The sequence below is a fragment of the Cavia porcellus genome, unplaced genomic scaffold (assembly GCF_034190915.1).
Source record: "Cavia porcellus strain 051 isolate PalLab524CR breed Dunkin Hartley unplaced genomic scaffold, mCavPor4.1 scaffold_24, whole genome shotgun sequence".
NCBI classification, from domain to species: domain Eukaryota; kingdom Metazoa; phylum Chordata; class Mammalia; order Rodentia; family Caviidae; genus Cavia; species Cavia porcellus.
This window is the reverse complement of record NW_026947507.1, coordinates 57,035,431-57,051,630: the sequence shown is the minus strand read 5'-3', so window position 1 is coordinate 57,051,630 and position 16,200 is coordinate 57,035,431. Positions and strand designations below refer to the sequence as shown.

The following is a 16,200-nucleotide window of genomic DNA, read 5'->3' as shown; positions in this document are numbered from 1 at the left end:
GTTACAGTTTATTAGTAAGACCATGCTAAAAGATTTAAGTGCCTCAATTTAACCACCATCGACTATAAGGCAAGCCAGAGAGGACACTGGTCTTGGTGCTCTCACCGGAAACAAAGTGCAGAGCAGACTAACTCTCTGCTGTGCAGCTCACTCCCAGGAAATCATAGCCTGGGCACCTAAGTGCTCACAGCACGTGACACTTACCCTTTGTTCCTTTTCCTTCTCCTCTTCCATGCTCTGGAATGCAAGGACGTGTGCTTCTTTCAAGGATTTATGTCTTTGCTGGTGCTGTTCCTCTAATTCCTCAAGCTCCTGGGTAAGTCGCTGGCGTTCCTGGGTAAACTGGGCTTGCAGTTGCTGCAAAGAAGTCTGAGACTGAGAGAGCTGTATCTCCAGATTTTGCTTCAGCAGGGAAATCTACACAGCAGAATGGCACACAATAAAGAATAAACACAAGCATGTTTCACAAACTGAAACCTCAGGTGAAAATGTATTGTCAAGGTAGTCTATTTAACAACTGCCTTAAAGCTTTCACGTAAAACGCTTTATAATAAAACTTTAACCTTGTGATATCACCATCTTACGTAGTTCTATTTTCAGGAGTTGTCTCAAGAACAGTGTGCCGCCCACAGACTGTCCAAGGCATCTGCAGCGCCCTGAAGAAAGTGACACACACCTTTGTGGTAACACGAGCACCATTCACAGTAACAACTCAGTAGAAGAACACAGGAAATGCTGTGAGTGGAAAAGTGGCACGAGGAGGACGGTGTGCTCTGCACCACACTCCTGGCTCTGCCACTTACTGATGCCACATGCCTTGGTCCAGCTGTGAGAGTGAGTGTGTGACTGCACACACACAGAGCAACCCGACACACAGGAGTAATTCAGCACATGCCAGCTAAGAGTACTTGAGAACTAAAGATTTACTCTTTAAAAGATCTGTCAGCTTATAATTTAGAAGCTTTGCATTTGTTTTTCTACTTTTAAAAATTTTATATTTGATTTACTTCAAAAGCCTTGCACATCTTTAAGCTTTTTAAAAATCACAAATATCTCTGAATCCCAGAGTTTTACCCTTGTAATAATATTGGGTGCTTTACTTTCATTACGAAAAACTGACATGTCATTTCTTTTGAAAACTGTCAAGTCAGCCTTAACACGTTAGGATCATGTCCAGATGTTTTAATAGAGTTAAAAGTAAATCTTTTATAGACATAAAAACACATGTGTATGGATATGTTATATCTGTTCTCACATGTGACTGATGAGACCATTTACCTTGGCGACTTCGCATAGAAAGGCTGCTGCAATTTGAAACTATATACTCTAAAACACACACGCTACTCTTAGGAACTTAAGACACAGGCACAGAGTTGTAAAGTAAGTCCTGCAAGCACTCAGGACTCCAGTTTAGATGCAAGCAGAACAGTTTCTACAGCCAAGAAAGCTGTGAAGAGGAAACTCAGAGTGAGATTCTGTAAATGGGAGACTCCTCTGATGGCAGGCAGGCTGCCGCACTGTCTCACAGAGAAACAGTGCTGGGAAAGAAAGTAAAAGCACAGAGAAGGGCCAGAGAGGCAAAGCGAGACAGAGAAAAGAGCTCTCACTAGGAAACAGGGCAATGAGAAGCGGCAGGATGCAGGGCAGGCCAGGGAATCAGCCTCACAGGGAGTCTGGACCGAGGCAAACAGCAGGACTTGCTGCACAGGGTGGTGCACCCACTGTGGAGACGCCCAGCACTGGTGAGACATGGCACAGAGGACACAGAGGCTCAGCCTGTCAAGTGCACTTCCAAGGGAGTGACCTTGCCTGCTGAAAGTCATCAATTCTCTGTGTGAATTTCTACACAAACCTGAGGGATTTGGAGATTATTTTACAGGTTAAGAAGAAACTGCCAGCTCTGACTCCAACAGTACAATGCCCTACACTTTTAGCTGGTAGCAGAGCCTGTGGCTTATGAGCTGAACTGAGCCCTGCACGATGGGGACTAAAAGATGCCTCAGCCAGAGCCCAAGCACACCTGCAGAGTCACTCCATGGGAATGCCCCTTGTTGCATTAAGGGAATCCCAGCAGGCTTAGGGTCAGGGTGCACACTGTGGCCTGGACAGGTGTGCTCCTCCCGCCCAGCTGGCTGGCCAGATGGAGAAGGCAATTAACCTGCTCCTCCCAGAGCCAGCCCTGGAGCCCTGCCTTGCTCATCCAGGCGGGGGCATCTACATGCCAGGGCATGCACAGGAGCACACGTGCAACAAGGCCTCGTGTCCTTGTATCAACTCAAACTTGAACTACTGAAGGATGAAACTCATGAGAGGACATAACATTAAATCAGTGAAATGCCACAGTCACAGTTAAATATTCAAAATCCAAATGGTTTTAAACTTCTCCATCTTAAAACAAAATGTTTCAACAGTTTACATTATAATGTACTTCATCTTGAAAGAACTCTAAAATAATATTTTCCAATTAAGGGTGTTTGATCAATCATCGCATTAACCAAGTAAATAATATAAACCATATGCAAAAAGACATGTCATGCAATTTAGTATTCAAATATACTTATTTTGTATTAACTTTAAAGCACATGAAAATAATACTAAGGCCATCTACAATCTTCAGAATCATGCTCAATGTGGTAATAATTGTAATGTGGATTATATGCAGAAAGCCTCAGTCATGCAATGCAGTACCAAAATTCACTTATTTTTAATAATTAAACTAGTGGAATTGCAATAAATAAATCAGCCTTTTATTCAGCATGAACATTACATGGTATTTTATAAGATAAATAATGAACGAAGCAATGTAAAATGAACTAATGTTCTATAGCTGTATGAAAACAGCTGAATTTAAACTACTCTATGGAAATACATTATTAATATAGAACAAGGATGAAACCTGCATGAAAGGGTAACTTTAACCAGGACTAGTACTGTGGAATATCTAGAGGGTATTTGCTGAATGAGTGAATGAGAAATAGTAGCTGCTTTGAATCATATATTCAAATCAGGTAACACAAGGTATTAGTTTCTACACAATTTTACGACTTAAAAATTCTACCTATTGTAATACACTAAAAGAGTATTATGGAAAAAAATAGCCTTTAAAATTCTTACTCCAGCAATTCAGACAGGAATTATATAATATATTCCTCTGTTTAATAGCTATCAGATATTTTGTAAACAGCTGTAAAAGCTATGCTATGCTGACAGTTATTGATGTCTTTGGATCTTCACACTAAAAAATGCCACTATCTTTTTGAAAATAAAGTTTTACTGTGCTTTTGAAAATATGGAAGATAGTTTTATCTTTTTTCTTTTTTATTGAATACTCTTTTCTAAAGAAAAGCTTTACTGCTTTCTACAGAGCAGTTTCATGGGCATTCTGCTACTCCCACTTCCACAAAATAAAAACTAAACCACCAAATCTGAGCAGCCAGGACAGGTCGGAAAATGTCATTAATTATGTACATTTTACCCACAAACTTAGTTTTAGATACAATGTTTAAAAAAACTCTAAATAAAAGGTATCTTCTGATACTGATACCACCTTCTGTGTTCCAGGTGCTGGCCAGATGTCAGGCAAATCCTTGTAGGCTGGACCCCCAAGGCTCCGATTGAGTGTCCGGTCTGGTAGCAGACCAGGCTCCCAATGGTTTTCTCTGGTATGTGTCACTACAGACGTCATGACTTATGCCTGTCTTGGTACAGAAGTACCTGTTTTGTTTTCTGTTGGTCTTTAAAACTATCTCAACTGTGAATTCATGGCGATTCTTGCTAAATGTACAGAATACACCTGCCACAAAATACTAGCAATGCTTTATACACACAATGTTTTTGGTGGCCACAGGGCAAGCCTTGAAAAGATGAGTCCGTATTGTCTGAAGCAGCCGAGACAGAGACTCCGGGCTGCTCTGGGGGTGACGGCCCACAAGCCCAGTGCCCGGTGTGAAACACCAGGCCCAAGGCGGAGCCTCGAGCTGTCCTGACTGCGCTGCTACAGACGCCCAGCCTACTCAAAGTGAGCTAGCCCACTGATCCACATAGGACATGCAATGGTTTTCTTCTCGGGAGGGTTTTAGTCTTGTTCTGCCCTGCCCAGTGTACTCACAGCATACCCACGGTCCACAGACCTGGCCACTCTGTTCTGAGACATAGTTTCCTTGTGTGGCCCAGGCTGCCCTTGAATCGCAAGGACAGACCACCATGCCAGCCTCCCCTCTGTTCTTCTCAATGACCACACAGACCTTCTTCTGTAGGCACTTTGTCCTCCTCGCCTACTTCCTTCTTGTCCAGCTGGCTGCACATCTGAATCTGTTTTGGGACCAAATGGGAATCCTATACTACGTAGGCAGCTCCCTCGTACCAGCCCAGGAGCAGTGACTGGGGTTGGAAAGTCATAGTATGCCTCAGTGAGGCATTGATATGATGTCCAATACTCTCAAATAAGCAAGCAGCACTAAAAACTGTAACAGATATGCCTGTCATATGACATGGCAGCCGTAAGCATATACGCAAACAGCTGACAGCAGCTACTACTGCCCATCTACAAAGCATCTCACTGGAGGCCAAAGTGCGCTTTACATCAGGTAAAGCTTTAAAGCAGCGGTGTTGCTTATGCAGACCCAAGTGCAGCATGCCCCTGTGCGTCGACTTACATTGCTGACAGACTTATGCAATGCCTCCCCCAGAGACTGCCGCTGTGAGGAGACACAGAACAGAGAAAGAGTTCAAAATACCACTGCGTGACATGGGAGGACACAAGGAACAGCAAAACACAGAAAGTTAGTTCAAATAGCTCAACAACTAAGAAGCCAAAATCGGTTCTGAGGAAGAAATGAGAACATTAAAATGACCTGTAGCCCTCAAGACTGTGTGCTTGGTGGGTGGGCATGGACTTACCTACACAAGAGACTGCGAGCCACAACTGCACACCAGAATTCAGCTTAAAAGGCGACAGTGCTGAAAAACCTAGAAAACATACCGCTGCTCTAAGTTCCTCCTCCAACCTACAACAGAATCATTGAGAGCATCACAGCACTCCATGGGTGCTCCGAGAATTACTCCACAGAGGAACCAGTCATGAGAATCAAAGCACCACCGAGACTGACCACTCAGGCTGGAACCAGAAACCACCTGAGATAATCACTAAAGAGAGAATAATAATAGGGCTTTGCTCATGTGGGAAAAGGTGCAGGAGATGCCTTTACACTCTGCTAAATTCCACTTTTAATATGTATTTCCAAAATTACTTACTATCTGGATTCACCTTTTTACAAGTCTGGAGAAATTTTGAGGGATAGATCTTTGGGAAAATATATATTCTTTTCAAATACAGAGGGAAATATGATTTCATTTTCAATCACCTCATTTTTTTATCTTCCAAATACACTAAATAACATTTTCAATTTATATTACCAATTTAAATAAAAATGAAAAGATTTTACTCTGGATACTTCAAATTTTCAGAAAAAAAACTTATTTTTTCATATGACTATTCTTTGAAATGTCACAAGCTAAAGATAGCTTTTATTTGGGAAATAATTTTTTACTAAAGGCTTAGATTAACATATTAAAAGACTTAGTATACCACAGTTGAAAATACAAAGTGAGAAAAAGATACTGCCTATTTCATATTTAACAGCTTCTCAATTTGAAGCTTCTCAATTTTTTACTTTTATATGTGTTACACCAATTTTTTTCTTTTTCACATTCATTCTTTATATAAGACTTCATAAAACTTAAGGATTCAGGAATTTTTCATTTACCATTTCCTGTTTCTCAGAACTGTTGTCTTAGGAGTAGAGATTAATCTAAAACATATGCTATTTACTTGTGAAGTAGGTTTTATTTTCCATTTTTTAGAGTATCACCAGACAAAACTACTGGTTATTTAAGATGACAATCAGAGTGGCGCACCAGGTCGGATTCAGCCTGGACTTGAGGCCTCGTTGTTTTTGAGTGCTCAGAGTCGAAGCTCACACGGTCGCCGCTACTCGCACACAGATGAGGGCCACAGCCGCTTCTAAACCAGGAGGTCTGCGCAAGGCTGCGCCTCAAGTTAGCTTCATCACACGCCCGGCCACAGGTAAGGCACAAGTGTCGGGCGGCAGTGCTACTGCTGGTCACCATGTAAACAAAATGAGGTTTTTTACTTAATATTTAGTATGCTAGTGCAAAGTGACATACAGGGCCAAGTCAGATAATAAAGCAAACACAGAGGACTAAATAAAAAGTTAGTGATAAATAGGATTTTCCAAAAGGCTGCTGTAATGGGCATGCCGAGAGGGCATGCTGCTGGGCCAGTGGTAAAGACAGAGCTTTGGAAGAAGGCATTCTTACACTGCAGGGGGAGGTGAGGGAAGTTCTTGCATAGTGGGACAGGAGCCACACTGGGAGAGAAGAGCGGGAGCCCCGGAGGGATGAGCGTGTCTGTATATGGGGCAGTCTCCAGGGACAGTACACAAGGGGGTGCACTGGGAGGGTTTTAGGCAGGGAGTGCTGTGGGCTGACACATGGTGAAGAGTGAGGCCAGGGAGGCCACATGGGGAGCCACTGTAATTGTAGCTTGCACTGTGCCACTGGAGGACAAGAAAGCAGATAGAGCTGGGATGCATTTCGGAGGTGGACACACACGACTGACAAGATGACACAGGCAGCGAAGGAAAACAGAATTAAGATGACTGCAGTTCCCATCCTCAACAAGCAGTGTTAGGAAGTCAAGACTGAGCAAGGGGGCAGGGTGAGAAATGACACTCCGAGTCAGTCAGACGGCTGAGATGTGAGCTTGCTGCCAGCAGGCATGAACTCAGGAGAAGGTCAAACCTGCAAACCCCCTCTGGGTCCTCAACGTGACACGGAACTCCAACCACAGGACGGCTGTGGTCCCAGCCCCAAACTCACATGTGCCAGCCCTCACACCCAACGGGATGGCACGAGGAAGCGTGACGTGTAGTGGGAGAGTAGGTCAGGAGGGCATAGCCTTCCCGAGCGGGCTTTCCACACCAAGACCTGAAGGAACGCCTCAGTTCTCCTGCACCAAGGGCACAGGCAGCGGAGGCGGCCACAGGCACCAGCACTGTCTGCAGCACTGTGGCCTTGGACCTTGCAGCCTCCAGAATCTGGAGAAGTTATTTTTGTTTAAAAGCTACCAGTCTGCAGCACCCTAGCACTGCAGCCCAGGTGAAGACAGCAATTAAGGCCAAGAAGTGAGGGTGCAGCTCTCAGATCCCTAAGAATGCAGGGACCAGTGGGACTCATGGCAAGGAGGGGCCAGGAGATTTCCACGCTGCACTGTCTTGAGGTCTTAAAGTCATCCAGGTGAAGGCTCAGCAGGTGGAGAGAAAGTCCTGCCTTCTTACAGAATACCCAAGAAACCTGGAAAACCTGCTGGCAGAAATACAGCCCATCTGGGTCACACTGGTGAGCTGTCAGGCAGAGATGAAGAATACTGTGCAGAGCAAAGAGGGTCCTCATGAGAGACAGGGAGGCTGGCTGAACTGGGCTCGTGTGCCTGTGTCCACAGAATGGCAGAACTCAGGAGCAAGGACATGTATAATGAGCTGAAACAAGTTGTAAGCAAAGTTATGGAGGCGGGGTTGGCTTGTAACATGCACCAGAAAAGAAATGACTTCAAGTGACAACTGCTACAGAAAACACAACCAGGATGCACAGATTTAGAAAGCTCTCAAGCTGTCCACACTGTAAAAATCAACTGTGCCAGGAGAGAGTAGGGTGTGGCCACATACCTTTCTGATGGAGAGGAATGTTCACTCGGGTGTGAACACAGACCTAAAATGACTGGTCTCAGCAGAAGTCAGGCACTGTGCTGCAAGAGGAGGACAGAATGGCCCTGAAGGTGACCTGGAGACCAGCAGGACCACTTCCTTGATCCTGAAAGGCAGACCAGAGCCTCACTTCCAGCAGCAACAGCTCCTGAACCCTAAGCTGTGGGGACAGGACCACCCAGAGTCCTGGGAACTGGGCCGCAACCTCATGGTATGAAAGTCCCAGTGGGCTCAAGACCGAGGACAAAGCCCAGTGATTCCTCCCCAGCCTTTACAGCCTGTGGTGTGGCCTTGCACTTGGGACTCCCTGGTAGCCCAGTTTCTCCCTTTTGGACTGGACACTGTGACAGTTAAACCACGTTTTCACCTAAGGGTCAGTAGGGCGTACTTCTGAGGGCCTGTGGGGCCAGCAGGGGTGACCCTGAGCACTGTATCTGGTCCCTGGGGCTGCTTCTCTGCTCTGTTCTGAGTCGCCACTACGAAGCACTTTTGCTTTCCCACCGTTTCTGCTATGGGGCCCCCTGAACTGTGAGCTAAAGGAACCCCTCCTCTCTTGAGCTGTGTATTGGGGTGTCTGATCCAAGCAATGACAGGCTGATATAAACGTCTGTCCCCTTCTGTCCCATCATATGTTCTGGAAGTATAGAACACATGCTTGGAGCCACAGTCAGGATGCTGACTGTCCCCCAGGACCAGACGTGAGTAGCTTGGCTGAGGATGGCGATGCTGGGAAGTGGGAGGACTCCTGGGCAAGGGGGTGGGTAGTGGGGGGGGGGGTCAGTTGGGGGGGGTTAATGAGAAGTCCCTAGGTTACATAGTATGCCCTTGGGGGGGGGTGACTGGACCCTCATATTTTCTTCCTCACTCCACACAGGCCTGGCCCTTGCTGTCCGGGACCCTATCGGAGCCCTTAAAGTGACAGCTGGGCTAGTCATGGCCAGCAGGCTTCAAAACTGCGTCAACAATCAGTCTCTTCTTTTCTGAGTTAATTATCTCAGGTACTTTGTTACAATGAGAAAAAGCTGATTAATACTCAGCTTTATGGACCTACAGAAGGGAGCAATACAACAAATTACAATCAGAATCTTACTAACATCTGGTTTAGCTACATTCAAAAGGGACACATGATTTTAGACTTCAGACTTCTGGGTTGATACTGAAATGAGGTAAAGAAGGGGATGTCGGGATAGAATGAGTGTATCTGCATGTATGTATGTTGTTGGGCTGGGATCAATATCTGTGCCTCCTCCAATACATACAGTGAAACCCTAACCTCCTATATGGTATCAGAAGTAGAGCCTTCATTAGGTGCTAGGTCCTGAGGTTGTCGGGGACCCCAGCACATTCCCATGACCCTCCCACAGGCGAGGCTACAGTGAGAAGGTGGCGAGTTGTCTATGAGTGAGGGAGAGGCCCCATCAGACACCAGAGCTGCTAGCATCTTGAGCCTGAACTTCCTGTCCTCCAGAACTGTGAGAAATAAATGCATGGTTGAGGGGAATGGGTTCTAGCAGCCCAAGCTGAGGGCATAAGTGCCTACCTGAAGGACACTGGGTGAACTAAACGCTGTGTGACAGATACTATTTGGCATATGTTCTATCTAAGCAAGGTTAGTGTTATCAAAAATGGATGTCACATTTAATGGTCAATTTGTTCAAAAGCTGTTTCAGTTTCTTGTCAGCCTTCAAGATGAGTAAAAAGGGCCTCAGGAGATCCCCTCCCACTGACAGCCTTAGACTCCAAGGCAGAAAGTGCTCTGACTGTACCTCGGGGTTTTGAGTTGAAAAAGTAAGGAAGGGAAAAATCTGAAGATAATGTAAAGAAGTTACTGCACTTAACTAGAAATTTAGAGCTATATGGAAAAAGCATTGCTCTTTGAAGTTATCTCATTGTTCTAAACTGAGGTTTATTCATTAGAAAATAGGACAAGGTTTTACATGGTTGTAAGCACACTGCTACATGAAATCTGAAATTCACTGAATGGTAACCTTTTAGAGGACACAGACCCTGTCTTCATGCTTTGCAGCCAAGAAGCAATAAAGAAAAAATTCTAGATAATTAAAAATGTATATTGTTAAGGAAAGGGGTGTGTGTGTGTGTGTGTGTGTGTGTGTGTGTCTTACATGCAGAAATGCTGTTGAGAGGCAGGGGACATAGCACAGCAGCACAGCACCTGCCTGGCAAGTGCAAGGTCATGAGTTCAACTCCCAGCAAAGAAAAAAAAAGAAAGAAAGACAGAAAAGAGAAAGAAATGCTGTTGAGAAACGCCAGCAGATTCTTAGAAATGTATCATCTCAGGGAAGTAAGCTAGTGCACATGCTAAAAGTTCACCCAGATGCGTATCCCTGAACACAGAAAGAGGGTGACTCTACTCTCTGGAGACACACGCCCTGCCCAGCCTGTCTGCTGTTTGCTCTGCGTGAGTCCTGACTGGCCTTGTGGTGGTTCCCAAGGCTTCTGTGTCAAGTCTCAAGCCCCTCACGTGCACAAAGGCTCCAGGACCTGTCCCTGCAAGCCTTTGCAACTGTGCAGGACTGAGGTGCTACCCGGGCTGCCTGAGGCATCCCAGTCACCTCCAGTCTGCTCAGACAACAGCCTCCCCTCTCTTCACGGTCTTCACAGGTCTCTGCTGGACCATGCTGCAATCCAACACCTGCTTTCCCTGCTGGACCACCAGCCCAGGAGGGCACAGACCAAAGGGCCACTGCTGGGCCCATACAGCACCTTACACCAGAGGCACCAACTTTGAAGAAATGTGTAAGCACACGAAACAGGATACAAAAGTAACTCCCGACCTTAGACTTCAACAAATAAGCAAACAGTTATGGGGTGATGCAGGCCCAGACTAGGAAACCTTGGGCTCCTCACCAAGACCTCTGAAGCCACAGTGGATGGTGAAATGGGAAGCAGGACGCACAGGGAGCCCCTGTGAGAATCAGCACACCCCATGAGCAGAATGCGCCACTGCCCTGCATGCTTACCAGAGCACACAACCAGCACTTTAGCACAGATAGGCCAGCGCACATATCCACAAACTTACCCAACTGCCACTTCAATTCCAATACCAGATCGAATAAAAGAGTCCAAGCAACACAACAAAATTCTCATTACTCACAAATGATGCTTAGTAGGCTTTTAATTTTCTTTCTTTCTTTCTTTCTTTCTTTTTTTTTGTCTTTTTCCTTTTTATCGGTACCGGGGATCGAACTCACAACTGCCTGCTTGCAAGGCAGGCGCTTAGGCCGCTGAGCTAAACCTCCATCCCCGCTTTTAATTTTCTTGAGGCAACACTGTTACACTGCAATTCTAGTTGACTATGGTAAAGCTAGAGAAATTTCAAACCCAATACTACCCAGTATGTAATCATTTCTTACAGCAAATTACATGGTCTTTTCTAATGTTAACTTCAAGTGTACTAATACCTGGAAGACAGGAAGCACAAAACCTAAGATTTAGAAATGGATTGCTCAAAACAAACACTAAAGTCACAAACCGTCACTCAGTATGTAAAGGGAAGTGAGCGTGTGTGTCGGTGTACTCTGAGGCCTTTTCTCAGAGACCAAACATCACAGTCGCATGTCCATCGAGCCCTTTCAGACCCAAACACTCTGATACTTCCTTGTGTCCCATATGAAACACCTGGAGCCAGCTGACTGATAGGTGCCAGGCACTGTGGTGGCCTTTCAGGATGTGTCCTAGTATCGTGCCCATGCCTAGTACCATGCCCATGCCACGGTACTGACTGCTCCAGTGTGGGAGCCAGCAGGAGGCAGACCCCAGTCACGCCTCACCCTCCTCTCTTCTCCAATTTAACAATGGCACATGCTTAAATTCTAAACAGGAAATTTTTGGCAGAGAAAGAAAACTGAGTATTAATAATGAAACATTTTAGGTTAATTCAGAAAACCATTTAGTCTTGTGTATCTTAGAGGAAAAACACCAACCACATAAGTCTGATGAAAGATGATGTAAGAGCTGAAGTGAAATCATTCACTTTTTTGACTAAAGAAAAATTAAGGACAATCTTCCACTTTCACCTGAAGTTGTTGTTTCCTATTAACTGAGTCAGGAACTGAAGTAGGGAGCAGAGGGTCTCAGCTGCTGCGCCTGCTCGCCATTGTTGAGGGGTGCGCAAGGCAACCTCCCTCACTCCCTCCCTCCCCGCCTCTTCGTGGGCTGCCCTCCAGCCTTCCAGCGCCTCTGGCAGCTCCCCCCTGCCCAGCTTCTTGTACCCAGCGTTCAGGACAGGCTGCAGAGTCTGACCTGCATCACTGCCTGCTCTTGTCATCTGAGGCCCAGTTTCCCAGCATCTGACGAGGTCTCTGAGTCACCCCAGGACAAACACTTTTCCAGGCCCCTGCTGCCCCTCTTCACAGAGCTGTTTCCCCCCACTCTTCCATTAAAGCCAGTGCTGCTGGGTGCAGCCAGGCTAGGGGAAGGTGTTCACCACCCGTGTGCCCAGCCTGGGTGCAACCCCAGGCACTGGCAGGTGGGCAGCAGACAGGAGGTACTGTTGTCTGTTTTTGTTTTTAATTTTTTAATTTTTATTGGTACCGGGGATCAAACTCACAACCGCCTGCTTGCAAGGCAGGTGCTTATGCTGGTGAGCTAAATCCCCAGCCCCATACTGTTGTCTGTTTACAAAGCAAGATTGAAGAAAAGTGCTCCCACTGATAAAAAGAATACAATTTCTAAATTCACGAATACAAATTCTAAGGAGAGAGAATGCTTTCCTGCTAACATGAAGGAAGAGAAAGGACAGCAGAACGAGTCCTGAGCACTAAAGCCAAACTGACCCCATCATCCTGGGATCGAGACTGCTAGAGACAGAAGTACCTGTGAGCACCACAAACACAAGCCTTGAGTGTCATTTTACATTTTCAGTAGCCACACGTAAAAGTAAAAAGAAAAGCTAAGAATTTAGTCATGTATTTAATCCAGTATATCTAAAACAGTGATAACTGTGACATGCAATTATGTGAAAAATACACACACTCTCCCCCAACTTGTAACACCCACGTGCAGGTGACACTCACACTGCAAGTGCTGCAAGCCACCCATAGCCACAGTGCATGCTGGACTGCACGGGTCTAGAAAGCAGCCCAAAATGAGCCTCAAGGAAACTGGCTTTTCAGCATCTCCTGATCAAGAACATTGATTTTTCACTCCACAGAATGTAAGAAATTCTAAAATATCCTGTGATGTAAAATCAATACATTGAAACAAAACTTACCACTCTTTTCCCTTTCCCAGATAAGCACCTCATCCTGCCCACTTGGCCTCAGGTGACGGCCTCCTTTTGATACCCAGTTCAAATCCCACAGCAACTTTAACATTCACCCAACTTTCCTGTTTTTACCAAAGTAGTCTATTAAATTAAGTGATGCATGTCTTCAAAGTTACTTTTCATTCTCAATGAAATGAACTTAATTCAAGTCCTAAAGAGGCAGAATAATTTGTACGTCATGAATCACACAACTGGTTCTGTGGACCCCACGATCAGATTTCTGTTCCCTGTTCACCAAGTGTGAGTGCCAAGTATGTGCTCGCACGGCTGCAGGCATGGGGCTCAGTGGGGAGCAACAGAGACTGAGTCTTGCAGGGGAGAGCTCAGACAGCGCCTTGGAGCTGACACGGCTGTGCAGAAGCACAGAGCACCAGGACTAGAAGCTGTTGGAGGGGCCTACATGAGGGAAAGCAGCCAAGGAAGATCTTTTTAAGTACAAATTTAACAAAATAAAGAAAAAAGGCAAGGGGTCTCTAGAGAAAGTGCATCCCATGGAGAGGGGCCACAGGGGCAGGATGCCCAGTGGAGGTGGTGGGGGTGGCTAAGGAAAGGAAAGGGTGCAGTGGTAGGAGACAGTGCTCCCAAGGGTCCAAGAGGCCCTTGGAAGAGTGGGACACAAGGCAAGGGAGGCCCGAGGCCCACAAGGAACACAGCATCATTCTGGCTGGTCAGAAAATCGCCTGTAGGCAAGAACAGCAGCAGGAGTCGGGCAGGAGTTCGGAGCTGCTGATGGGAAGAAACACAGGGCCTGGACTTGAGCAGCAGGTCCTAAGTTAGCAACACGGCCAACCGGCAGGGGGCGCTGTGGATGGGCTGTGCTCCAGAGCACTTGACTGCACACGCCTGAATTTAGATTATTTGAAATAAGATGTTGCCATGTCAATATCGCAGCCACACAAAACTTCCTACAGTAAGTGTTCAGTGTGTAACCCTCTTCTCCATAAAACTCTGACTGTCACAGTTCACTGAGTACCACCGTTTTTCATAACACCTTGTCCCCAAACTGCTCCCCAGTTTTGTCTTCTCTTTCCGCATTCTTCATAGTGCCTGGGAAATAAGCATTCAGGTTTAATAACATGCTTCTTGAATAAATATGTGCTTTTTGGTTACTCTTCTGTATTTACCTTTGCAAAGCTGGGCCCTTCTGTGACCCTTTCCCCAGTCACACTGGCTATATTACTGTTTCCCCAGGCTCCCACAAAGGGGTACCCCATACTGCTAGCAACACCTTAGCCAGGCATGGTGATGCACACCTGATCCCAATAGGTGATCCCAACACTCAGGAAAGCTGAGGCAGGAGAACTTCAGGTTGAAGCTCATTGCGCTCAACTTAGCAAATCTTGTCTCAAAAAATATAATGGCTGGGGATGTAGCTCAGTACCAAGGCCCTGGATTTGATCCCCAGAGTGCAGGACTGGGGGGTGGGACATGCTCTGATTTGTAGCATTTGCTGATATCTGTGGGATACATTACAGCCAACATAAGTGACAAGGGCCATGGTATGTTGTCCCTAAGTGTGCAGCTGGAAGAGACCAGTACAACTGAGAGTGCCACACTTCCCACACTGTTCCTTCAGGGCCGGCTGTCTGGGCCACTCTGAGTCACGGGGTGCATTGACTCCTATGGAAGAGTGTTGTACACAAATCTCCCTACTAGACAGCAAACTTGTGAAGTGTAAAAGCTGTGTCCCTAACCTGCCTGGTAACTCTGGAGCTTCACAGAGTGGAGCATCAAAGCCCAACCTCAAATCCCACAGCTGCATGCTGAGTGCCCTGTGTTCCCTCACTTCTGAGTCCAGTGCTCTAGGTGAGACTCAATAAATAAATTATCACACTGTTTCCAAAAAGAAAGCTGCCTTTAGAAGGAGAATATGTGATATCATTTTAAGAACAAAAATAGAAAATATGATTATAGGAAACACCACATGGGCATTTTTATTTAGACAGAATTGAAGAGTAAGTACGTAGTTTTTTTGATTTAAGAAGTCACATGTCCATCCCAGGAAGATACCCAACCTTGGACTAAAAGTGTAACCACCATGCACAAAAGGAGGATGCAATGGAATAATAAAAGAAAACTAAAATACATGGAACTGATTCTTAAGTTGAAGCACAGGCTGACAATAACAGCTTTTGACAAATTCCACAAAACAGGAACATCTGATTCAAGGAACCTAAACATTTTATACTTTCCTATGTCAATTTTAGATGGGCAGGCCATGAGGGTGAGTACACTTAGGTTTAATTCTCTAGAACTTAAGATCACAGGAAGACAAGCAGCTTCAATTCTTGGCTCTAAGCAGGATGAAATACCGGTGCACTAAGACACAAAACAGTCTCCTGTTCAGTCACAGGAGACACACACACACACACACAAAGTGCTGTAAATTACGGTGAAACAGCAGACTCAAATTGTCAGGGCCCAAGCACCCTGAAAGACACTGCACATGTGCATCTATCTTATAAACGCCTGTGTTGCTACTTAGAACTTCATCATGACTACCATGAGAAAGGTCCGAGCAGGTTTCTAGCACCAACTGGCAAGCTGCTTTCTGACCAATCCCGTACTTGCTTATCAGTTGATGACTCACGAGTTAATCCTATTTAATTACTGGTGTAGCAGGAAGACACTAAGAATTCATAAACTTGGAGGCTGTGGAAAGAAGTGATGATGTGCACACACTGTTCTAACTGTGGTTTTAGACATTCTGGGAAGAAGAGAGCGATCTGCGGACAGGACACTCTCTCCAAGCGGCACCACATTGCTGGACACTGTTGGTGCACAGCTTCAGGTAACCTGGACACACTGAGTAAACATTATCTTGTCACCCAAATCACACCACAGGATTGGAGAAAAAAGATGACGCATTTTCAAAAAGTCACCAAGCTTCCCATGCAAGATTGCTAATGTTTCCATTCAAATATTAATTAACAAATCACAAATTTATGACAGTATTTAGGACTACATATGTAAGTATTTAGTACAACATTTTATATGTTTGTGAATGGCTCCTTGATTTTACACATTTTTAAAAATTTTAAGATTACTCTATTAAAAATAACAAAATACAGAGCAGCAGCACACAGTGTGTTACAAATAACACCTCAGAAAGGCATGCTGAGGACTGTG

The 16,200-nt window shown here is 45.5% G+C and overlaps 1 protein-coding gene and 1 long non-coding RNA gene across 12 annotated transcripts in view; one reads left to right on the top strand and one right to left on the bottom strand.

Moving 5' to 3' along the window:
- Fam184a (family with sequence similarity 184 member A) overlaps window positions 1–16,200 on the bottom strand; it is an 87,674-nt gene that overhangs the window by 20,033 nt on the left and 51,441 nt on the right. For all 11 annotated transcript variants that reach the window (XR_010042775.1, XR_010042774.1, XM_063235098.1 and 8 more), the window contains one exon: window positions 205–417. Coding sequence is in view for 9 of the 11 variants with exons in the window: in XM_063235098.1 (XP_063091168.1) it covers window positions 205–417 (213 nt within the window). In the remaining 2 variants the exon portion in view is untranslated. The remainder of the gene's footprint in view (window positions 1–204; window positions 418–16,200) is intronic.
- LOC134472788 (uncharacterized) lies at window positions 511–10,870 on the top strand. Its single transcript, XR_010042776.1, has 3 exons — window positions 511–737; window positions 3,562–3,662; window positions 10,407–10,870. It is a non-coding gene; the product is annotated as an uncharacterized LOC134472788 (long non-coding RNA).